Source organism: Chiloscyllium plagiosum, unplaced genomic scaffold (assembly GCF_037043375.1).
Source record: "Chiloscyllium plagiosum isolate Xiang-an unplaced genomic scaffold, Cpla_swu_hap1 HiC_scaffold_12, whole genome shotgun sequence".
Classification (NCBI taxonomy): domain Eukaryota; kingdom Metazoa; phylum Chordata; class Chondrichthyes; order Orectolobiformes; family Hemiscylliidae; genus Chiloscyllium; species Chiloscyllium plagiosum.
The window spans coordinates 21,565,674-21,590,399 of NW_028270150.1; the positions used below are offsets into that span (position 1 = coordinate 21,565,674).

At 40.9% G+C, this 24,726-nt stretch overlaps 1 protein-coding gene across 3 annotated transcripts in view; it reads right to left on the reverse strand.

The window, feature by feature from the left end:
* Nucleotides 1–2,346: 2,346 nt before the first annotated feature.
* Nucleotides 2,347–24,726, reverse strand: part of LOC122555398 (interferon-induced GTP-binding protein Mx3-like) — a 45,809-nt gene continuing 23,429 nt past the window's right edge. For all 3 annotated transcript variants that reach the window (XM_087992492.1, XM_043701368.2, XM_043701369.2), the window contains 10 exons: nt 23,650–23,804; nt 23,105–23,243; nt 20,311–20,509; nt 18,378–18,456; nt 17,307–17,429; nt 16,031–16,175; nt 12,476–12,634; nt 9,198–9,274; nt 7,756–7,956; nt 2,347–3,878 (listed from right to left, as the gene is read on the reverse strand). In XM_087992492.1, the coding sequence (XP_087848618.1) occupies nt 3,651–3,878; nt 7,756–7,956; nt 9,198–9,274; nt 12,476–12,634; nt 16,031–16,175; nt 17,307–17,429; nt 18,378–18,456; nt 20,311–20,509; nt 23,105–23,243; nt 23,650–23,804 (1,505 nt within the window). In that variant the 3' untranslated portion in view covers nt 2,347–3,650. The remainder of the gene's footprint in view (nt 3,879–7,755; nt 7,957–9,197; nt 9,275–12,475; nt 12,635–16,030; nt 16,176–17,306; nt 17,430–18,377; nt 18,457–20,310; nt 20,510–23,104; nt 23,244–23,649; nt 23,805–24,726) is intronic.

The window sequence follows — 24,726 nt, forward strand, 5'->3', positions numbered from 1 at the left end:
CTTGCAGAATTTACCTGGAAGAGGTTATTTTAGATTGAGAAATGAGCAATGAGGTAAAGTTAATAAGACATCTCGTGTTTCGGAATTCTCTAGGAGGTAACGATTATAACATGGGAGAGCAACAGGGGAAGAGAGTAATGATCATAACAGTGAAAGAAACTCTGATCTCAAAATAATGCCCTCAACTTAAAATAAAAAAAATTATGCAGATATGAAGAAACAGTTGTCTAATGCATGTTGGGAAAAAAACCTAAGACCACAGTCAGTGGATGAGCAGTGTCAAACATTTAAGCAGATATTTAATAATCCTTTGCAAAAATGTATTCAGGTTAAAAAATGATTCAAGCAGATTCTGGGTAATCCAAGATGGAGGACGGGAAAAATTTCTGACTGTAACAGGCTGCTCCTTTCTGAGGTATTTTAGGTGTTGGAGGTGATTTCCTCGAATTCTAGGAGCAGCAATTATGCTTTATATGCTGTTGCATTGTTTTGGGACTTTGGAGAAAAAAAGTCAAAACAACAGCACTTTTAAAAGGGAGAGGAACAACACATGGTGAAGCAGGACAGAAAGAAAGAAACCCAAATGCTAACTGACAGAGCAGTGAACCTGCACAGTTACTGCTTTTGCTGTTGATTTCATGTATTGCAGGACATCGGAGTACATCTGGGAAAATTAACAAACAGTGAAATTCACAACTGATCTTGGAGGAACGTCTTTGGGAAAAGTCAGAGCACAGAGACAGATAAGTGAATAGTTTTATGTGTGGGCCTTGGGGCCAAGCTGTGAGTCTGTAGTAGTGAACAGAGTGGGTTCTTTCTTGGTTATATGTTTTAGAGAGATAATACTGTGTGCAATTCTGGTCTCCTTCCTATCGGAAGGATGTTGTGAAACTTGAAAGGGTTCAGAAATGATTTACAAGGATGTTGTCAGGGTTGGAGGATATGAGCTACAGGGAGAGGCTGAATAGGCTAGGGCTGCTCTATTCCTGATGAAGGGCTTTTGCCCGAAACATCAATTTTCCTACTCCTCGGATTGCCTGACCTGCTGTGCTTTTCCAGCACCACTATAATCTCGACTAGGTCTGTTTTCCCTTGATCGTTGGAGGTTGAGGGGTGATCTTATAGAGGTTTATAAAATCATGAGGGGCATGGATAGGCTAAATAGACAAGGTCTTTTCTCTGGGGTGGGACAGTCCAGAACTAGAGGGCATAGGTTTAAGATGAGAGGGGAAAGATATAAAACAGATCTAAGGGGCAACTTTTTCATGCAAAGGGTGGTACGTGTATGGAATGAGTTGCCAGAGGAAGTGGTGGAGGCTGTACAATTGCAACATTTAAAAGGCATCTGGATGGGTATATGAATAGGAAGCATTTGGAGGGATATGGGCTGGGCGCTGGCAGGTGGGACAAGGTTGGATTGGGATATCTGGTCAGCATGGATGAGTTGAACCACAGAGTCTGTTTTCATGCTGTACATCTCTATGATTCTATGCCTCCATGAAAGACTTAACAGCAATCTCAGTTTGTACAATGTGTGGCGTCAGTTGTGTGACACCATGACCTTTAGCTATACATTCTGTGTCCTATGATCCTACCCCACTAGCTACCTGATGATGGACGATAACCTGGTGTAATTGACTTCTAGAGTTTTCCACCTCAGTCTAACACCAGCACCTCCACATCATAAATTCCAGTAAGACGTCAGTGGAGTAGGGCATCTGAGTCCGTGGCTTGTCCACTCCATCCGCTTTTCTTTTTGTTTCTTTTGTTTTCCCTTGTTTTTTTTTGTTTTCTTTTCCTCTTGTATTTTACTAACCTTTTGTTGGAGAACTTGGGTCTGGCGACAGCATTGGCAGCCAGTGGGCTCCGTGTGGATTTGTGTCAGTGGCATCCGAGTTGAGTTTGGGTTCCCAGTGCTACTGCCCCAAAGTTAGTCCTAGTGCCAATGCATGGCTGCTGCTGGGGAGGTGAGTTTGGCTTCCTGGTGGCATCTGTTTCCATGGCACATTAATGGAGGTGGCGGCGGAGGCAAATTTGGGACTGGTGAGAGTTCTTGTGGCATTGGCAGTGGCTGCATTGGTGAGGTACAGTGAGGACTCATGGTGGCAATAAGGTTTGTCCAAATCAATATCCATCACTTCCTCACTGTTGATTCCAGTCTATCAAGTCCAAATCCAAAACTGCATTTGGATAAAATGAAGACTCTCGGCCTAAGTTAATATATTTCTTTTTAAATCAGGTTAAATAGTGAGATGCCATCTCTCGGTGTTTTAAAGAGGAAGGAACAGTAAGAAGCTTTGATATCCTGTGCAGGATCATGTTCAAATAGCGACTGAAATCAGTGAGTGACAGAAATAACCACTTTATTAAACATCTACAGTCGCACAGTTCAAGGTGACGATGGAATCTGATGTAAGTTCTTGCAGTAGTCTCTTTATACACAGTGCTTACACACATGAAAATTCAACCAGTATGGTGTCACATAATGGCATGTATTGTACACAAAATTCTGCGTAACCTCTATTTGGGGGAAGCCGGAAATGGAAAATGAGACTAGATTAGTTTAGGATATCTGGTCAGCTTGGATAAGTTGGACCAAAGAGTTTCTTTCTGTGCTGTACATTTCCATGACGCTATGACTCTATTTGCTAAATGCCGGCTGTCACTCCTGATGGGATTAGAGTGTCTATCTGGTCTCCTTGCATAATTAAGAGGTGTTAGTACTTGTATCATATAAGTTAACGAATGGTAGTAAAAATACGAGACCTACATGATCTAAATAATTCAGAAATTATACATGTACTAAATAAAAGTAAAGAGGTTATGAAACTGATTACCACAGTTGGGTTGTGAGATTTTATTTACTATTATCAGTTTGACAGTACTCATTCATTCATACAGTTTCAAGGAAGCGTTGTTTTGGTCGTAAGTTTCTTCAAGTGGCCCAATTTAATATGTATTTAAAAGGTACATACTAGTTGAGGAAATTGTTTGATTGTACTATAATCTATTCATGTCCCGAGAGACAGTTGCTAAGGGCTGATTAATATTATAATCTTCCCATAGGTTTGGGTGAGTCATGGACACATGATGGCGGGGTGGCATTGAGCAGGAGGGACTTGAACTCAGACTCCTGAATCTGGGACACTATCAATGCACCAGAAGAAACTACCTAGTCTAGAGGTTTGTGATAGCAACTCTGAAGAAGTTAACTTTTCTTTGGAAGACGTTATGCAACATCTCAAAGACAAGACCTTGAAAGTTCAATCCTCAGTGAGTAACTGAGTCATGCTACCAAAGAGATTTCAAAGCTCAGCCCATAGCCTATACCATGTTAGCCAACTTCAGTCGGCGACATTCAGAGTTATTGTATGACTGGGAAGAGTGGATAAGTGAAGATTGATCAGCCTGCTGACTTCCTAGTGATTCTTGGTGAAAGTATGGATCTCAAGTGAGGAAGATAACGATGATCCTCCACCTTGTTGTAATAATTTGCCTATGATAACTGTCAGTAACATTCAGACACATACAATGACTCTTTGGGTTACTAGCAACTGAAACTATAGAAAATTAACACTTGCATGTGAGGTGATAATTAGACAAGTAGAAAGAACTACACATCAAGTTGTTAATCTGCTTTCAATAAGCTTTTAAGCAAATTCAAGCAAAGCCTTGTGTGCTTTTATCAGTCGACTCATTTGGCTTTGAAGGGTCTCTCTCTTCCTCTTTGTGTCTTGATCCTCAAACAGGTATTCATCGATGCGGTCTCGATCTTGGAGGAGTGTGAGCATCTCTCCTTGTAGTTTATCAGCAAATTCACGTAAAATATGGTAGCATATTACCAGGGGAATCTGGTCAGCCAGTCGACAAGAAGCAATCTAAGACAGGGGAACAAAAATAAAGGAGGATTGAGTGCTATGCATTAGTTCTACTCCAATTGAACTGACACAATTAAATTAAGAGAATCACTGATTCAAGTACAATCATACAAGTGGGTGTGTTATTGGAGTACAATTATGATGCCTGATCTAATGATGGGGAAACATGGAGTTCAAATATCACTATAGGGGATGACAGACTTTGACTTCAATTAATACATGTCAGGCATATACTGTGTAGAGGTAGTGTCTCTGGGTTAGTCATCCAGTGGCCCAGGATAATGCTCTTGTGACCAGACATAATCCTAGAATAAGAAGATGGTGCACATTTCAGGTGGAAATGAGGAGGAATTTCTACTCTGAGGGCTGTGAATCTGTGGAAATCTTTACCACAGATGGCTGCAGAGACCGGGATGGGACCATTTGCCACAGCAGATTGTCCGCCGATGATTATCACTGCCCTTTGACCACCGAGGACGCTTATCCACCGCCCATTGGCCACTGAAGACGATTTGCCACCGCAAATAAGTCGTATATTTTGAATATTGGTGGTAGTGTTTACTTGTTTTAATAACCATTTATTTTTGTTAATAGAAATTTATTTTTATTTAATAACATTTAAAATGTTAGAGAACAAGCATATCTAAACTATATAAATTGTCGTTATATTGGTTAAGGTAATATTTGCAGTAACAACTTATTTTCGTTACAGGAGAGTTTTTTTTAAGCTTGTATTTTTTTTTCGATTTACCCTCAAGTCTTCAAAATGGAAACAGAAATTATTAGTAAACATGGAATTAAGAAGTTTTACCACAATGGCTTTATATATGTTTTTGATAAACTATCCAAGAGTGATTCAAATATTAAGTTTTGGCGATGTGAACAAAGGGGCCGATGTAATGGACGGATCCACACCAAGAGTGGCACTGTGATAAAAACAATAGAAGAACACACACATTCCCATTCCGCAGCAAGTGTCCAAGTTGCAGAAGTGAAAACAAGTTGAATACATTGTGCAGAAGAATCGCAGGAAGTACCGAGTGTTCTTATTAACGAATGTGTAGCTGATGTCCCTCAGTCAGTCCTAGCATCTTTAATAATTGTTTAATATTAATGTGAGATTTTACTGCCATTATAAAGATTTTAAAAATATATTTCCTTTTTCTGGTTAAAGTTTGTAACTCATTTTTATATATAAACCAATAAAATGATATTTATTTTACCTCTTTTTTGATCAATATGTAGTATGTAGTTGTATAAATAAAGGGGTCTGAGAAGTACGAAAGAACAGGCGGGAGGGAAAACAATCAGTACATATATATTTTTTTCCGGTGGTGAATAGTCGTCTCCAGAGATCAAACCACCCCAGAGGAGAAACGCTGGTGGAGAACTGGCAGTGGCTAATCAACGGTGGCGAATCTACCGTGGCAAATCGTCACCAACCCGCAGATGCTGGGTCATAAAGTATAATTAGGCCAAAATTAAACAGATCATTAATCTGTAAGAGAACCATGCGTTATGGGGAGAAAGACTGGAAAGCAGAGTTGAGCTGAATTAATAGCTAGGCTAATTTTGACCATGAAATCATCATTGTCTGTCACAAAAACCCAACTCATTCATTAATGTCCTTTAAACAAGAAAATCTGTCTTTATTACCTGGAGAAACATGTGGACCAGACCATCAGTACTGTTGATTATTAAATGCTCTCTGAAATGGCCTGGCAAGCCACTCAGTTATATTCTTCAAGATATTAACAAAAAAAGATAAAGATAAACTATTTCCACTGTTTGGGGACTTCAGAACAAGGGGGCAGAGTCTGGGAATTAAAGCCAGACCTTTCAGGAGAGATTGTTGCAAGCATTTCTAAATACAAAAGGTGGTAGAGGTTTGGAAACTCTTCTACAAATAGCAGTCAATGCAAGATCTGTTGCTAATTTTAAATCGGAGATTTTTTATTAAACAATTATCTAATGTATTAAGGAATATGGGTCAAAGGCAGGTTATAAAGAGTTAGACTCGGATCAGCTATGATCTCACTGAATGGTGGAACTGAGGGGCTGAATGGTCTATTCCTGCTCCTGTGTTCTTATATCAAACTGTTGTGAAGCCTAAACGAAATAAAAATCAGACAGACCACTTGGCACTGACCCAGGCAGCAGACACGACAACAGCAATGCCTGTCCCATCAACAGTACAAACTCTTCCTTACTAACATCTGGAGGATTGTACCTAAATGAAGACCGCTGCCGCACAGACTAGTCAAGCATCAGCCTGTGACAGCTGTTCAGATGGAATCATACTTTACAATGTCCCAGGCACCGCATTCACCAGAATGGTGGCAGCACAGCAGGGAGCAAAGCATCCTACAAGTCTGTGGCATTGACTCCGTACCTCATCAAGCCTCGTGGGAACAGGTAAACATGGGCAAGGAAGACTCCTGCTGATCACCTACGCTAACCTATTCATTACCTGATAAATCGAACTCCCTTCTCTCTGCTCTATCATTCCTGTCAAGCTGAAGGCTGCAACAGTGCATGGAAGGCAAATGTAAATATGATGCAGCTTAACAGCAGAAGCAGCATGTAACAGATAGGGCTAAGGTGATTCTGCAAATAGCAGATCAAATTTAAGGTCTTTGGTCCTGCCACATCCAGTCATGAATGGTGATAGACAATTAAGCAACACACTAATAGCGGAAGCTTCTTAATTTTAAAAATATATCAGTAATGGTGCCCATAAAACAACTTGGCTCATAAAGTAAAAGTTGTAACATTCCAAATATCACCTTATTACACCCATATTTAGATTAAATTAGATTCCCTACAGTATGAAAACAGGCCATTTGGCCCAAGTACGTTTTGGGAATCTAATGGGATTTTACAGAGATTAAGGGTGGCTCGGTGGCTCAGTGGTTAGCACTGCTACCTCACAGCACCAGGGAGCTGGGTTCAATTCCCGCTTCGGGCAACTGTCTGCGTGGAGTTTGTACGTTCTCCCTGTGTTTACGTGGATTTCATCCGGGTGCTCTGGTTTCCTCCTATTATCCAAAGATGTGCGGGTTTGGTGAATTGGCCTTGCTAAACTGCCCGTAGTGTTAGGCGCAGGGGAATGGGTCTGGGTGAGTTGCTCTTCGGAGGGTCGGTGTAGACTTGTTGGGCCGGAGGGCCTGTTTCCACACTGTAGGGAATCTAATCAAATCTAAAGTCCACACCAACCCTCTGAAGAATGACCCATTCCCCTACCCTACACTATATTTACCCCTGACTAATGCACCTAACACTATGGGCAATTTATCATGACCAATTCACCATGTCCATTTGGCACAATAGTGTCCTTGCAGGAAGGAAATGTTTTGCACTTTGACTTTCTGTCATGTATATTACTTTAGATCTACAGAAATAGGCATGTTTCTGAACTGCTTTTTGAAATGGTCTTGTATTTCGCTCAGTTTTATTTATGGAGGATGCTTCATTACCACTTACTCAAAGATAATTGAGGGTAAACAATAAATGATGATGTCTGCACTTAATAAACTGCACCAATGGAGACCACTTAGAGACCATACTGGGGCTTTGACAGAGATTTCTATTTTAACCCAGTCCCCTATTCTTTCCTCAGTTTTGTTCCATAATATTTTCCCTTCCAGTATTAATCCAATAATCGTGAACTATCGAACCTGCTCCCATTTTCCTTTCAGGCAATGCCTTTCAGATCATTACTGTGTTAAAAATTTTTAATCATGCCATTACTAATTCACTTGCCAATTATCTTAATGACATGAAATAGAGAAATAATCAAATGTCACTCATCAACAGTGCACAAGGTTTAGTGTTAACTGGCTTTCCTTTGGTTATCTTGATGACGTATTTATAGTACCTTGTAGTATGTTTGTACATGGTGTGACATTTCCTGGACAGTGGCATTTGCACCAAATATTGATGCCGTGTTTTTTGTTGTACTTAAATTACTGCTGTAGATTTTGTCTTGGGAGTACACCATGTTCTCAATCTTGAACTGTGCCTTCAGCATCTTCTCTGCTTCACTCTCTTGTTGATGGCTAATGGATTCGATTTTGATCTACATACAAAGACAAAGAGGTACAGTCAGTTGCAAGGAAGTGAGGAGTGAGAGAAAGCATTTGCTTTGTGAAGCTCGTATTAAAAACTGCCAAAACCTTTAAGAACAGGAATGAGTCGCTTGATCTCATGCTTTAATTTCAACAAATTCCTCAAAATAAATTGCGAGTGGATGTAACCTTTCGATAGGGGTCAGTAATTGAGTTGGCAGCAAGTGACAGAGAAAGGGAATGCACTGTGCTTGGTGAGATGGGACAAATGGCTTGTATTGGGGTCTCAGGTTATCACCATGTACCAGGGTCTCAGGTTATCACCATGTACTGTGGTCTTAGGTGTTCACCATGTACTACCAACGTGAAGCCAATGAAGAAATGGACGGTTTTTTTTCCAAAGGGCGAAAGTGAGGACTGCAGATGCTGGAGATCAGAGTCAATATTAGTATGGTGCTGGAAAAGCATAGCAGGTCAGGCAGCATCCGAGGAGCAGGAAAATCAATGTTTTGGGCAAAAGCCCTTCATCAGGAAGGGTTTTTTTTCAATCCCGGCTTGCAGATGATACAAAGTGATAAGACATAGCACATTGTGCAGATAGAAACAGACATTTTAAAAGGGGGACACTTAGATTAATTGAGTGGACAAAACTGTGACAACCTTAAACATTTCCTCAACCAACACATCATGGTTGCAGTGTGCACCATCTGTAAGATGTACAGCAACAATTTGTCAAGGCTCCGCCAACCACAACTTCCAAACCTGCGAGTTTTACCTCCTGGAAGGACAAGGGGAGGGGACACATGGGAATACCAATACCTCCTAATTCACTCCAGGTCACATGAACTTGGAAGCATATCATTGTTTCTTCACTGTGGCTGGGTCAAAATCTTGGATCTCCCTCCCTGAAGGGTGTGTCTACTGTAACAGTCCAAGAAGGTGGCCTATTGCCATCTTCTCAAAGGCAAGCAATGCAACCTGATAACACCCACACCCCAATACAAATAAAGAGGTGAATGGAAGGTAATTAACAAGATGGATAACTGATTGGAAATCAATCACATTGGAATTGAAGAATGGACCATGCCTGAGGAACTAAGAGATCTCCTGCTGTTCCATTGTTCACATATGTTATACAAAATTCAAACATTTGAAATAGATGGTTTGCCATTGATAACAAATCTCAGCCACTGCCTACCAATAGACACACCTCATTCAAATGATTTGTCATCGAGATGTATTTATATCTTACCTTGGCAAATTTAAAAAGGTTGGAAAAGGCTTTGAAATGCTCTTCAGCAATTTCAATTGAAGCTGTTCTTGTCAGTTCTGGAACAGAAAACGTGGATAAAATCACATTTTCCACTCATGAACCTGCAACCATTTTTAATGTTTCTTAATGGTTTTGTACTTTTTGGTTTCGACCTTATTTTCGGTCTTGATGAACACACATTGGGAAAATGTCCTTTCTGGGAGTTAACAGTTCAGAGAAGTGATTGGATTGTACAACAATAAAGACAATAAATTCTAGAAATACTTCACAGGACTAGCAGCATCCATGGAGAGAGTCAACATGTCAACACTCGCATTTTGTGAGAGCTGGTAAAGGTCAGAAATGTAACAGAATTGAAGTAAATAGAGAAGAGGGGTGTAGGGGCAAGGGCAGAGATGGAAGAGGAAGAGAAGTTTTGTGATGGGTGTAGTTTAAAGATAAGAGTAAGATAAAACCAAAAGGGATGATACCACCATATAGATAATAGAAGGGACCGACAAAATGTATTACAGCTGTGGAAAGGACGATGGATGAAGACTCGCCATCTGAGGTAGTTTGGGCTGAGGTTAGGAATAGGAAAGGTGAGCTCACCCTGTTAGGAGTTTTTTACAGGCCTCCTAATAGTCCTAGAAACGTAGAAGAAAGGATTGCGAGGATGATTCAAGAGAAGAGTGAAAGTAATAGGGTGGTTGTTATGGGGGACTTTAACTTTCCTGATATTAATTGGGAAAGCTATAGCTCAAGTTCGTTAGATGGGTCAGTGTTTGTCCAATGTGTGCAGGAGGGTTTCCTGTCACAATATGTGGATAGGCCAACAAGAGGTGAGGCCATACTGGATTTGGTTCTGGGTAATGAACCAGGCCAGGTGTTAGAATTAGAGGTAGGTGAGCACTTTGGGGACAGTGACCACAATTCGGTGACCTTTACTCTCGTGATGGAGAGGGATAAGTGTGCACTACAGGGCAAGAGTTATAGATGGGGGCAGGGAAATTATGATGCTGTGAGGCATGACTTAGGATGTGTGGCCTGGAAAAGTAAGCTTCAAGGCAAGGGTGTAATTGATATGTGGAGCTTGTTCAAGGAGCAACTATTGAGTGTCCTTGATAAGTATGTGCCCATCAGGCAGGGAGGAAAGGGTCGTGTGAGGGAGCCGTGGTTTAATAAGGAATTGGAATCCCTTGTTAAATGGAAGAGGGCGGCCTATGTAAAGATGAGGCGTGAAGGTTCAATTGGGGCGATTGAGAGTTATAAGGTAGCCAGGAAGGACCTGAAGAGAGAGCTAAGAGCAGCAAGGAGGGGACATGAAAGGTCCTTAGTTGGTAGGATTAGGGAAAATCCTAAGGCTTTCTATAGGTATGTCAGGAATAAAAGAATGACTAGGGTAGGAATAGGCCCATTCAAGGATAGTAGTGGGAAGTTGCGTGTGGAGGCTGAAGAGATTGGGGAGACACTGAATGAATACTTTTCGTCAGTATTCAATCAGGAACAGGACATTGTTGTCAATGTGAGTACTGAGTCACAATTAAGTAGAATGGATGGCTTTGAGGTATGTAGAGAAGAGGTGTTGGAAATTCTGGAAAGGGTGAAAATAGATACGTCCCCTGGGCCTGATGGCATTTATCCTAGGATTCTCTGGGAAGCAAGGGAAGAGATTACAGAGCCATTGGCCTTGATTTTTATGTCCTCGTTGTCTACAGGAGTAGTGCCAGAAGATTGGAGGCTTGTTCAAGAAGGGGAGGATGGATAACCCTAGTAACTATAGGCCGGTGAGTCTCACTTCTGTTGTGGGCAAAGTCTTAGAGAGAATTGTAAGGGATAGGATTTATGAACATCTGGATAGGAATAATGTGATCAAGGATAGTCAGCATGGTTTTGTGAAGGGCAGGTCGTGCCTCACAAACCTTATTGAATTCTTTGAGAAGGTGACTAAGGAGGTGGATGAGGGGAAAGCAGTAGATGTGGTGTATATGGATTTTAGTAAGGCGTTTGATAAGGTTCCCCATGGTAGACTACTGCAAAAAATACGGAGGTATGGCATTGAGGGTGAGTTGGAGGTTTGGATTAGGAGTTGGCTGGCTGGAAGAAGACAGAGGGTAGTAGTTGATGGCAAATGTTCATCTTGGAGTGCCGTCACTAGCGGTGTTCCGCAAGGATCTGTTTTGGGACCATTGCTGTTTGTCATTTTTATAAATGACCTGGAGGAGGGGTTAGAAGGTTGGGTGAGCAAGTTTGCGGATGATACGAAAGTCGGAGGAGCTGTAGACAGTGAGGAAGGATGTGGCAGGTTACAGCGGGATATAGATAAGCTGCAGAACTGGGCAGAAAGGTGGCAAATGGAGTTCAATGTAGCTAAGTGTGAGGTGATTCACTTTGGTAAGTGTAATAAAAAGATGGGGTACTGGGCTAACGGTCGGATACTTGGTAGTGTGGATGAGCAGAGGGATCTTGGTGTCCATGTACACAGATCTTTGAAAGTTGCCACCCAGGTAAATAGTGCGGTGAAGAAGGCATATGGCGTACTGGCTTTTATTGGTAGAGGAATTGAGTTCCGGAGTACTGAGGTCATGTTGCAGTTGTATAAGACTCTGTTGCGGCCACATCTGGAGTATTGTGTGCAGTTTTGGTCGCCATACTATAGGAAGGATGTGGAGGCACTGGAACGGGTGCAGAGGAGGTTTACCAGGATGTTGCCTGGTATGGTAGAAAGATCGTATGAGGAAAGGCTGAGGCACTTGGGATTGTTTTCATTGGAGAAAAGAAGGTTTAGGGGTGACTTGATAGAGGTGTATAAGATGATTAGGGGTTTAGATAGGGTCGACAGTGAGAATCTTTTTCCACGTATGGAGTCAGCTATTACAAGGGGGCATAGCTTTAAATTAAGGGGGTTAGGTATAGGACAGATGTTAGGGGTAGGTTCTTTACTCAGCGAGTCGTGAGTTCATGGAATGCCCTGCCAGTAGCAGTGGTGGACTCTCCCTCATTATGGGCATTTAAGCGGGCATTGGATAGGCATATGGAGGATAGTGGGCTAGTGTAGGTTAGGTGGGCTTGGATCGGCGCAACATCGAGGGCCGAAGGGCCTGTACTGCGCTGTATTCTTCTATGTTCTATGTTCTATGTTCTAAAAGTAATTATTACGGATTCCTTGATGATTCCTTGATGAGGAGTTAAATGAAAATCCTTTCATGCCCTGAAGAAATAAATATTCTTGTCATTCTTGCAATACAAAGTTAACATTTATTATAACAATCACATACCTGTGACAACCTTCAGTTTATTAATGGCTGGCTCTTCCAATTCTACAATGTTATCCTTTACCAGTGATTCAAACGTCTTGTAGTTGACAAACCCTGGTAGTTCCCTTCCACGGTAATTATTTTCAAAATCTCGAATTTCATTACGCAGGTCATCCCGGACTAATAAAGAGAAGAAACCAGGAGAGAGGAAAGTAACTCTAAGCTAAAAGTGCTTTTTTGTTTCACTGGTTTGATCTCAATCTCAATTTATCACTTACCTCAATTAGTTAGAAGTGATGGGAAATAAATTAAAAGTTTGCATTTTTGATTTAGGAGATACCAAGATACTTTACAGATACATTAGAAGTGTAGCCATATTTCCTACATCATTGTGCATGCCAATGAGATAAATAATTAATTAATTTGTTTCAATGTGGTTGAATAAGGGATACGTTTTGAGCACTACATTGTGAACATGAGTTTGCTTTTAGTCAATTAATAGCATCAGACCTTTTATAACCAAGTAAACAAGAGCTGGGAGTGGCATGGTGGCTCAGTGGTCAGTACTGCTGCCTCACAGTGCCAGGGACATGGGTCCAATTCCAGCCTCAGGTGATTGTCTGTGTGGAGTTTGTACATTCTCCCTGTGTCTCAGTGGGTGTGACCTGGTTTCCTCCCACAGTCCAAATATGTGCAGGTTAGGTGAATTGGCCAGACTAACTGCTGTCCATATTTTCCAGTAATGTGCAGGCTAGGTGGAGCAGCCATGGGAAATGCAGAGTTGCAGGGATTGGGTGGGATGGTCTTCAGAGGGTTGGTGTGGACCTAATGGGCTGAATGGGCTGCTTCCAAACTGAAGGCATTCTATTCTATTCTAAACAAGAGATGGTAGGGCTTTCATTTGACATCTCATCAAAGGATCGGTGCTGGGCCCTCTACTTTTTGTCATTTACATAAAAGATTTGGATGCAATCATAAGAGGTACAGTTAGTAAGCTTGCAGATGACACCAAAGTTGGAGGTGTAGTGGACAGCAAAGAGGGTTACCTCAGATTACAACAGGATCTCGACCAGATGGGCCAATGGGCCGAGAAGTGGCAGATGGAATTTAATTCAGATAAATGCGAGGGGCTGCATTTTGGGAAAGCAAATCTTAGCAGGACTTATACACTTAATGGTAAGGTCCTAGGGAGTGTTGCTGAACAAAGAGACCTTGGAGTGCAGGTTCATAGCTCCTTGAAAGTGGAGTTGCAGGTAAATAGGATAGTGAAGAAGGCATTTGGTATGCTTTCTTTTATCTGTCAGAGTATTGCGTACAGGAGTTGGGAGGTCATGTTGCGACTGTACAAGACATTGGTTCGGCCACTGTTGGAATATTGCGTGCAATTCTGGTCTCCTTCCTATCGGAAAGATGTTGTGAAACTTGAAAGGATTCTGAAAAGTTTACAAGAATGTTGCCAGGGTTGGAGGATTTGAGCTATAGGGAGAGGCTGAACAGGTTGGGGCTGTTTTCTCTGGAGCATCGGAGGCTGAGGGGTGACCTTATAGAGGTTTACAAAATCATGAGGGGCATGGATAGGGTAAATAGGCAAAATCTTTTCCCTGGGGTCGGGGAGTCCAGAACTAGATGGTATAGGTTTAGGGTGAGAGGGGAAAGATATAAAAGAGACCTAAGGGGCAACTTTTTCACGCAGAGGGTGGTACGTGTATGGAATGAGCTGCCAGAGGATGTGGTGGAGGCTGGTACAATTGCAACATTTAAGAGGCATTTTGATGGGTACATGAATAGGAAGGGTTTGGAGGGATATGGGCCGGGTGCTGGCAGGTGGGACTAGATTGGGTTGGGATATCTGGTCGGCATGGACGGGTTGGACCGAACGGTCTGTTTCTATGCTGTACATCTCTATGTCTCTATGACTCTATAATACCTTTGCTGGTGCAGCAGTCATTCAGTATTAATGTGGGTTATGTGCTCAATCTTTGATGTAGGACTTGCTCAGAGTGCTGGCGCAGAAATGAGAGGCGAATGGCCATCTTCTACACCACAGCAGTTCTGAGATTCTGTGACTTGACCCAGATATGGGGAAGGTTTTATCACTGACCCTTACTGATGTGACAACTAACAATAAATCAAAATCTTAGTACAGTACTTGGTTCATTGCGATCTTACTGCATGTGGGAAAATAGTTGTCAAAGTTAGAGGCTAGTGGGTGACTATGGCAATATTTTTCATTAGTAGAATAGAAATGATTGCTTGATCAACTCACAAAATGAATCTTCTGTCTGCAAGACTACACAGAATTGAAACAAGTGACAAAATATTGCATTTCTTTCTTGAATGTGTTGCCTTTTCCATTGGCCTGTCATAGTTTAGGCCAATGGAAAAGGCAACACATTCAAGAAAGAAATGCAATATTTTGTCACTTGTTTCAATTCTGTGTAGTCTTGCAGACAGAAGATTCATTTTGTGAGTTGATCAAGCAATCATTTCTATTCTACTAATGAAAAATATTGCCATTCCTGAAAAAGGGCCTGTGCCCGAAACGTCGTATCTCCTGTTCCCTGGATGCTGCCTGACCTGCTGTGCTGCTCCAGCAATAAAGTTTCAACTTTGATCTCCAGCATCTGCAGACCTCACTTTCTCCCTGTCATAGTTTAGCATCAAAGTTTTAAAACAGGTCTGCTCCCATTTTCTATTGCAATTCTTTTTAATGTTCCCTCTCTCCTCAATATTCGTCTTGGATTATTCACAGCAATATTAATCTCGAAGACTAATCTTTAAAGTCTGAAGACTTAAGGATAGTATTTTAAGTTTGGTAGCATTAGTTGTCCGTGGCTTTCAAATTTGATTGGAGAATACCAGTCTTTTTGATGTTGAAACAGTAGTGGTGGGAGTGTTACAATGTGAAGAATGTTTGTCATTATCTCCAATGTATACCTGCTTGAGATGTATCCTCAATTTAGAGGGAGGTTGATGTCACTGACCAGTGCTCAAGAGGGCTAGGCATGCTCATGATGGTTGGCAGTTGATGGAATTCATATTCAATTAATAAATCGGGAATATAAAGATCATCTAGTTCTGAAGGCCATTAAACCATTGTTGTTTGCTATAAAAACCTATCTGGCTCAGTAAGGCATTTTAGGAAAGAAAATCTACCAATCCTCCTTGGTCTGCTCTACATGTGACTCCAGACTCATAGCAATGTGGTTGACTCTTAAATATCCACTGAAATGGTGGGGAAAGCCACTCAGGCCAAGTTTAGTTAGTGATGGGCAACAAATGGTGACGTTGCAAGCAATGCCTACATCCCAGGAAAGAGTAGTAGAACCCACCATCGTCCCAGAGGGTTGCTCCTTCATCAGAGAGAGATAACCAGTGGTGAGTTTGACTTGGAGGGTCACCACAACTTAGAACTGAACCCACGCAACTGGTTCCACTCTGCATTGCAAATTAGCCATCTTAACTGATCACCCCTCCTGCCCCCTTGAAAGAATAAAAGAATCAAAAAACTAGATTACTAAATGTAGCCCAGCCAGGATCCCAAATTTAAAGCTCACTCATATGATTCCTACTCACAATTTAACGTCTGCTTCTCCAGAAATGAATTCCATTCTTCAAACACCTTTCGTACTTTGGTGATGTATCTCATCCCATTTATGAGGATCTGAGTCTCTTCCCCGGATGTTAAATTTTTTATTTGATGACAGAATTTGTTGATTTTCTGCAATCAAATCAAAGGTATTGAAAAGTGGCCACTGTGAGAACAAAGAAAGCATTAAAGAAGAAACAGTCGCTCAATCATAAAGCGTTGCTCCATCTATAATAGACTCCATCCATGTATTAAATCTTCTGAGGAAAACTTAAAAACATTTCCTCTCTGAAAGAAAAATAAATTCACCATAAAAAGGTCATGCTGCAGCTGCACAAAACTCTGGTGAAGTCGCACTTGGGGAATTGTGCACAGTTCTGGTCACCGAATTATAGGAAGGATTTGGAAGCATTGGAAAGGGTTCAGAGGAAATTTACTGGGATATCACCTGGTATGGAGGGAAGGTCTTACAAGGAAAAGCTGAGAGACTTGAGGCTGTTTTCGTTGGAGAGAAGAAGGTTGAGAGGTGACTTAATTGAGACATATAAAATAATCAGAGGGTTAGATAGGATGGACAGTGAGAGCCTTTTTCCTCAGATGGTGATGGCTAACACGAAGGAACATAACCTTAAATTGAGGGGTGATAGATACAGGACAGATGTCAGAGGTAGTTTTTTTTTTACTCAGAGAGTAGTAGGGGCATGGAACACACTGCCTGCAACTCACCAACTTTAAGGACATTTAAATGGGCATTGGATTGTGATCTGGACGAAAATAGAATAGTGTAGATTAGATGGGCACCAGATTGGTTCCACAGGTCAGCGCAACATCGAGGGCTGAAGGGCCTGTATTGCGCTGTAATGTTCTACAAAAAGAGCAACCCTCAAGTCCAACAATTAATTCTCAGGCTGAGGTTTCCTCTGTGCGATGCTCCAACAGTGATTTCCATGTCCATTGAAGTTGGTTTTGAAGTTGTGGTGTGACTGGGGATGAGTGTGAGAAGGAATCATAGGCTGGCCAGTCAAACCCCAATCTTTCTGTCAGGAACTTGGTTTTTGATTAATTCAATGATCTGTTTCAAATCAGGGCTGGAAGTGAAAAGGATTGGAGATTGTAACATTGACTTTCGATGGTAATATGAACTTTAAGAATAGACTTTACATGTGATGTAATCAGATTTTCCATCGAGCACTGCTCCAGCTATCCACTGAATGTTAAAAAAAACTGAGTAAAAAGGAAGTTGTTCAACAGAAACAATTTTACCTCGATCATGAACATTAATTTCTCTTCAGGTGCATCAGGAACACCATTGCTGTAGTCTTTCAGACTTTGCTTTGTTTTGTTCAGTTTCATTTCAACGTCCTTTCTCAACTGTGGCAAAGATTTCTAACAAAGGCAAATGAGATGAAGATCACTTATCAAAATGGGATTCAACATGCAGTGCCAGTCAGCACTCTCTGAACACCAGATGTATCAACTTTAGATGTTATGTTCAAGATCTTTAGACTGGGGTTCGGTCAACAGTGCTATACTAACCCTCGTTTGACCATTTGCATCAATTCATGCTTTCTTAGTCAATGGGCCTCCCTCTTAGCTCATGCTTCAACTCAGATTTGAGTGAATAAGAACATCAGAAATTGGACCAGGGTGGGCCATTTGGACCCTCAAATCTGCCCTGCCAGGCACCAAGAGCATAGGTGATACACCTGAGACTGTAATTCCTCTCTGATGCCAGCTCCTCATAGCCGTTAGCTCCTCAATATTTCAATAATCTGCCTATCTCCTCTTTAAAAACTTCCAATAGTCTAACCTCCACAATTCTCTGGTGGCTTATAATGCCCCTTCCAATGATTAAACGTTCTAATTTTTAAATTGCGCCCCTCCATTTAACTAATGATATTAACTCAGGAGATAGGTTTTTAAAATTAATGCTCTTGAGCAGAAAATTTTAAAATTAATGCCCTTGAGCAGAAAATTTTTCCCAATGGGGTTGCATTCTGAGATCTCAGGTTACTGGTCAGAAACCCGAGTGTGATTTTAATCTCTGTAAATCCCATTGGATTCCCAAAATGTACTTGGATGAAATGAAATTCTCACTGGGTAGATATTGTTAATCGACCTGCTCAGGTATGTTATGACAAGTGTCTGGAGCAAATGGGACTTGAAACCAGACCTGCATGTCTTGAGGTAGGGACACTGCCGCTGTAGCACAAGAACCCTAAGCCATATTGAGTATGCTCACTTGTAACAGCCTACCCGAGATATTAACGAGTATTCATTGTGACAATACAGGTGTGAAAGAAAACACAGATTGTTTCAGAAAATATAACTTACATTGATGTGGCTAACAAGTTCGTTTGTCAGTCTACCAGCTAAGCATGGAATAGTGGCTTTCCCATTGTCCAGAAGTTGCCTAAATATTAAATGTAAAGAAAAATCCCAGAATTAGGTTAATATATGAGTGAGAAATATAGCAAAATGCTAAATTGGTTAAAGGGATTTTTAAAATATATTGTCACATGTATCATTGTTTGCAAATCTCTCCTTGGTTCACCCCTCCCTACTTCTGTAGCCACGTCCAGCCTCTGATCTCTGCAGTCCTCCCATTCCGGCCTCTTGTGCTTCTCAGGTTTTCATTCTCCACCCACCAATAGTCATGGCCTCAGCACAGTTACTGAGCCCTCAAAGCAGTGGACTGCCTTTTGTAAAGCTCTCACCTCTGTAATTCTTTCCCTAAGGTATTAGTTCTGGATGTTAGAATTTTCCTGGACCCCTGTCCAATTTTGAATGTTGGGGGGTGGGGGAAGGGGGGAAGGGGGGCCTGGGTCCCAGCACAAGAGATTTGTTCAGTGCTAGCTGTTGATTTTCTCCTGCAAAATAAACACTACCAAAGGGCCAATAGCAGGAGTTGTGTGCCTACCATTGCAGCAGTGACAACATTAGTAGAAATGTCAGTCTTTGAGCAGCACCTGAAATGACATACCTACTGCTAGGTGAGACCTGGTCTTCTGTCCTCAGACGTCTTGAGGGGAAGCCAATCTACAGCATTTTTGGGCTCCTGAGACAGCCAGGATGGAGAGGGGAGAGGAAAAGATAGGCTGTCATCTGGGAAATTTCAATCCATTGCCAAAATAGGAGGAGATTGCCTTGTATGTTCCCTGATTGACTACCCATTGCAGCCAGGAAGATGGCTGTCACCCATGGGTCCCTCCTTAGGGAAAAGTGTATGAATTCAGGAGCTAATTCAAGAGAATTTCATTAAAACTACCGGGACCCCACTCATGGCGATCAAACTTTGTTTTATGTTACTTTTGTGGAGTGCTTCAGTGAGAGGCACTATATAACCGGAAGCTAATTCCATTGTTGGAATTAACAATAAGGCTAGGAGTTGAGGGAAAGGTTGAGTCAGTTTTAGGCCGAGTGTGGACTACTTGAAGGTGACAAAGCTGAGGTAGGACATTAAGGAGGCTGTAAGAGGACAGTGTGGGTGCAGTAAAATAGAGGGTGCGCTGGGTGGGCTCCAAACTAGACTAGTGCACCTGCCTGCTCCTGGTCCATATCCCTCCAAACATTTCCTAGTCATGTACTTATCTAAGTGTCTTTTAAATGTTGTAACCGTGCCCACATCCACCACTTCCACAGGAAGTTCATTCCATACGTGAACCATACTCTGTGTAAAAAAATTGCCCCCCCCCATGTCTTTTTCTAATCTCTCTCATCTCACATTAAAAACATGCCCCCTTGTCTTGAAATCCCCCACCCACAGAAAAAAACACCTACCATTAATGTTATATACCCCTCATTATTTTTGCTTGTTTATCTTTACTGCTCATGAAAGAACCAACATCCACATGCCACTAGTTTGAATCAAACTCCTAAAATGATACCAATAAACACATAAATTCAGACATCCTTCAACATTCTTTAAATCACTTTAGATTACTGTGAAGAAGCTCTCTCAAATGCTTTGTGTTTGCTTCAAATACTAAATCCTGTCAAGCTAATATACTTTCACACCCAGTCTATTCCACAATATTGACCTCAAGATCTTTGAATATTCCTATATATCCAGATTAATTAAGGCACTGGAATCAACCTTAAGTTCTGATGTTGAGATCAATAATATGAAAAGTACTCACACCTGAAAATTTACAAAATTAAAGCAACGAAGTGTAAAATGAGCTGACAACAAATCGACAGACAGAAGTGCTGTAGTCAGAAACAAAGATAAGAGGATATTAATTGTAAATAGGTCTTCACACATTACCTAAAGTGTTCGTGATCTTCAAAAAACATTCTTTCCTTTGTGATTGCATCATCAAGGGTCAATTTGTCATCAATGTCCTTTTGTCCACGGCACTTGACAATCATGTAACCTTTCTTTAATTCCACTATTATGTTCCGCATAATGTCAACAACACTTGCCTCTGTTCCTTTGTCAACCAGGTCAGGCTTTGTTAAAATGCCTTTATATTTAAAATAAAGTCAAAATAAATTTCCTTGGTTATGCCATTTCATTTTGAAAAATTCAAAGAGGAATTGAATTTGAAAAGAATGTGGCTATGACGTGGCCATGGATTTGGTGAGTACAGGTCGATGGTAAGAGTGAGAATTTGGAGTGTGTGGGAATTTGGTGCAGTGAATGAAGTAGTATTGCTTTTAGTCTCTGATATATGCAGCAGTTTGTGTTAGTTTGAGGCGGTAAGTGTTTAATTTGTTTTGTTCCATATTAGTGTTTAATGCAAGTTAGTCTTTAGAAAATGACAAAGTTACAACAAAGTTGAGATATTGGTGATCACCTTCCAATATTCCATTGATTCTGGAATAATTCTTGCAAATTGGAGCGAGCAAATGTCACTCCTCTATTTAAGAGAGAGATAACAGGGAACTGTTTAGGAACTGCAAACCTGTTAACTTTACATTAGTCGTTGGCAAAACACTAGAAACTATTATAAAGGATGTGATCAATGGACACTTGGATGATAATGATTCAACTGGGCATAGTCAGTATGGATTTGTGAATTTGAAATCGTTTGATAATCTTTTTGTAGTTTTTTTGAGGATATTAGTAACAAAATTGTAATGTGTTAATGGATATAGTACACTTGGACTTTCAGAATTTTGATAAAGTCCCCAACAGGTTAGCAAAATTTAAGCATGTGTGATAGATGGTAATATACTGGCAAGGATTAAGGATTGATAATAGGCAGAAACCATTGAGTAGGAATAAATAGTTCATTCTTTCATTGGCAGGCTATGCCTGGTGGAATCCTACAAGGATCAGTACTGAGATCTCAGTTGTTCACAATATAAATGAATAATTTGGTTGTGGGGCCCAAATTTGTGGATGATACAAATGTATGTTATGAGGGAGCTGTAAAATATTTTCAGGAGGATTTAGACAGTTTTAATGAGTGGGCAAGAATGGGGAAAAATGTGTAAAAGTGTGAGGTTTCACTTTGGTAGAGGTTGGAAAGTGTGCACATACAGATGGGCCTCAATGTTCTTCTCATAAGTCATTGAAAGCTAACATGCAGATACCGCCAAGGATGTTAGCCTTTATTGCAAGAGGAATTGACTACGGAAGTAGTGAGTCTTGTTTTAATTGCATAGAAGTTTGGTTAGACTGCACCTGGAGTCCTGTGTGCAGTTTTGGTCTCCTTATTCTGGAGGGATGCTTTAGTCATAGAGGGAGAGTAACAAGATTCACCAGACTTGTTCCTCGAATACTAGTACAGACCTATTTAGAGAGATTGGACAATGCGGACCTGAAGTTTCAAAGAATGGAGGGATGAACGCATTGAAACTTACAAAATACTAAAAGGGATTAGACAGGGTAGATGCAGATAAGATGTTTTCCCTATTTGGGGATTCTAGAATTGGGGTCACAATTAAAAAGTAAGGGAGATACCATTTTGGAATGGGTTAAGAATTTTTTTTTAAAACTCAAAGCGTTGTAAATCTTTGGAATTCTCTACTGCAAAGTGTTGCCAAAGCTCAGTCTTTGAGTATGATAGATATCTGATTACCAGAGTTGTACAGTTGTAAGGATAATGTGGGTAAAGAGCTTTGAATTATTTGACTAGCCATGGTCATATTATATTCCAGAGCAGACTTGATGGTTTGATTAGTCTATTCTTATTCCGAGGTGCTTGAACTAAAATGTTGATCTAAATAATATGAATAATTTAGACTAAGGTATGCCAGAGCATGTTTCCTCTGCTGGCGTTTATCAGCAGAGTCACTGCCCTTCAAGGTGACAGTGTTTAGCCTGTAAGAACCACTCTCATGTTCCCCACTTTCAGTCAGCTTTTGAGGGATCTGACTTCAGATAATTTCATCTCCCTCAGCACACCCCAATTGTACAGCAAACGAAACTTCACAGTTTGGAACCATAGACACAAACTAATTTATTACTCATTCATGGAATGTAGGGGTCACTGGTCAAGCCAGCATTTAATTGCCCATCCTTAATTGCCCAGAGGTTAGTCAAAAGTCAACCGCATTGCTGTGGGTCTGGAGTCATGTGTATGCCAGAATTCTCTTTCTAAAAGACATGACTGAATTAGGTGCCAGCATTACCTGCTCTGGTCCATGTGACTCCAGACCCACAGCATTGTGGTTCACTCTTAACTGAGCTGTGATAGGACAATGAAGGATGGGCAATAAATGCTGGCCTTGTCTGCAATATCCACATCCCATGAATGAATTAAAAAGCAGTAATATCTAACTGTCTTCAAGAGCAAACATAAATTAGTGATTGTTAGTGAGGCTGTGCCAAAAGATTATGGGCCATTTGGCCCATCTGTCTGTTCATATTAACCAAACCTACAATCTCCAGCATGGCATTTATTATTCAACTTCTTTGAAATGGATCTGGATAAAGACCATGTGTGGAATAGGACTAGAGCTGCTCAGACACTTCATGACACATGATGGCTTTGACAATGGACCGTTCTTTCAAAACCTTTTCGACTATTCTCTGAGCAACACTGTAAAACTAATATTTTCTCAGCAGTGGGGCCTAAGGGCATCTTAATTCCCTCTCTTTATGTAATTACCTAGAGTCCTTTCTCCAGAAGGGTCCACTTCCTGGGCCATTTTCAGAGCTTCTGTGGTTGCTATATCAACGTTGCATGGCACAACCACCAGGTTAATTGTTTCTTGTTTCTGGATGAACAACTTGATGAGTTTCTTAATCTGAAAGGAAACACAGATCACATGACTGCAGAATCAAAGGCAGACAGTGAATAACTGTGTGTACAAACACAAAACACAACAACAAAGTAAGTTATTTTTCTTTCATAGACTTGCAAAAGTAGATCCAGAAACACCTTTAATGCATTTGAAGAGATACAATAATGTTGGCACAAATACATAAATCAAGAAAATTAGTGCAATATTTGGTAATGAGTCTTAAAGAGAAGACAGATTTGTAATTATGTCCCACAATGCTTTAAAACAAATTGAAGCAAAGTCACATTTGTAATATAAGGATCATGGCAGTGAGCCTGTGCACACCAAGGCCTCATAAACAGCAAAAAGTTAATTGTCCTTATGGTTAGCAAATTGGTAACTGATAACCCATGAACTGAGTTCTCTGTACCTGGTCTCCAATATTTACTGGTTGGTCACCAACTGCCACTCTGGCAATTCCTGGCAAGTCTATAAGGGTCAGATCAGGGACGTTGGTGGATTCGATTTCAAGACTGATTAGTTCTGGGCTGATTCCAACTCCTTGTCCTGCAATTGTGTTCTGGGCTGGGGAAGAAGTCACATATTGATAAGTAACTAGATTAGACATCTTAATCAGGCATATTAGAGGTCGGTAATTGGCATGGCTTAAAAATAAATCGTGCTTAAATTTATTGGTGATGATGCTCATTACAACATCTTCCCCAGCTACGCCTAGCTGAAAACTATGAACTTATTTTATGCCAATTACCCAACTGGTTGCATCCAACAATGTCAATAAGCATTCAATGCATTGTCACAAATATGGGATTCTGTATCACTGCACTTCGATTCATCAGCTGGTGTTGGATATGTTACATTCACCAAAAGCCCAAATGTTTGTTATGGATCTGGTCACATCTCAGTCATAAGTCAACTTGATGTGGCAACGTCTTGGTTTGGTCTCAGTTAGAATACTTTTCCAGTTTCAAACTACTCACATGGTAGGTGATATGGAAGCTCTTGGAAGTGTAGAAAGGAGGGTGACAAGCTTAATTTTAAGTCTGAAGCATTTTAGTTGTCTAGTTTAGCTCACAGACTTCGGGTGAAATACTGCATTCAATCTGGTCTACTTGCTATAGGAAAGATGATATTAAAGTTGAAAGGATTCAGAAAAGATTGACAAGGATGTTACCAAGGCTGGAGGATTTGAGCTACAGGGAAAAGCTGAACAGGCTGGGGCTGTTTTCCCTGGGGCGTCAGAGGCTGAGAAGTGACCTTACAGAGATTTCTAAAATCATGAGGGACATGGATAGGATAAATAGTTACGGTTTTTTACCAAAGGTAAGAGAGTCCAAATTAGAGGGCATTGGTTTAAGGTGAGGGGGTAAGATTTAAAATGGAACTAAGGGGCAAATTTTTTCATGCAGAGGGTGGTGCGTAAATGGAATGAGCTGCCAGAGAAACTGGTGGAGGCTGGTACAATTACAACATTTAAAAGACATCTGGA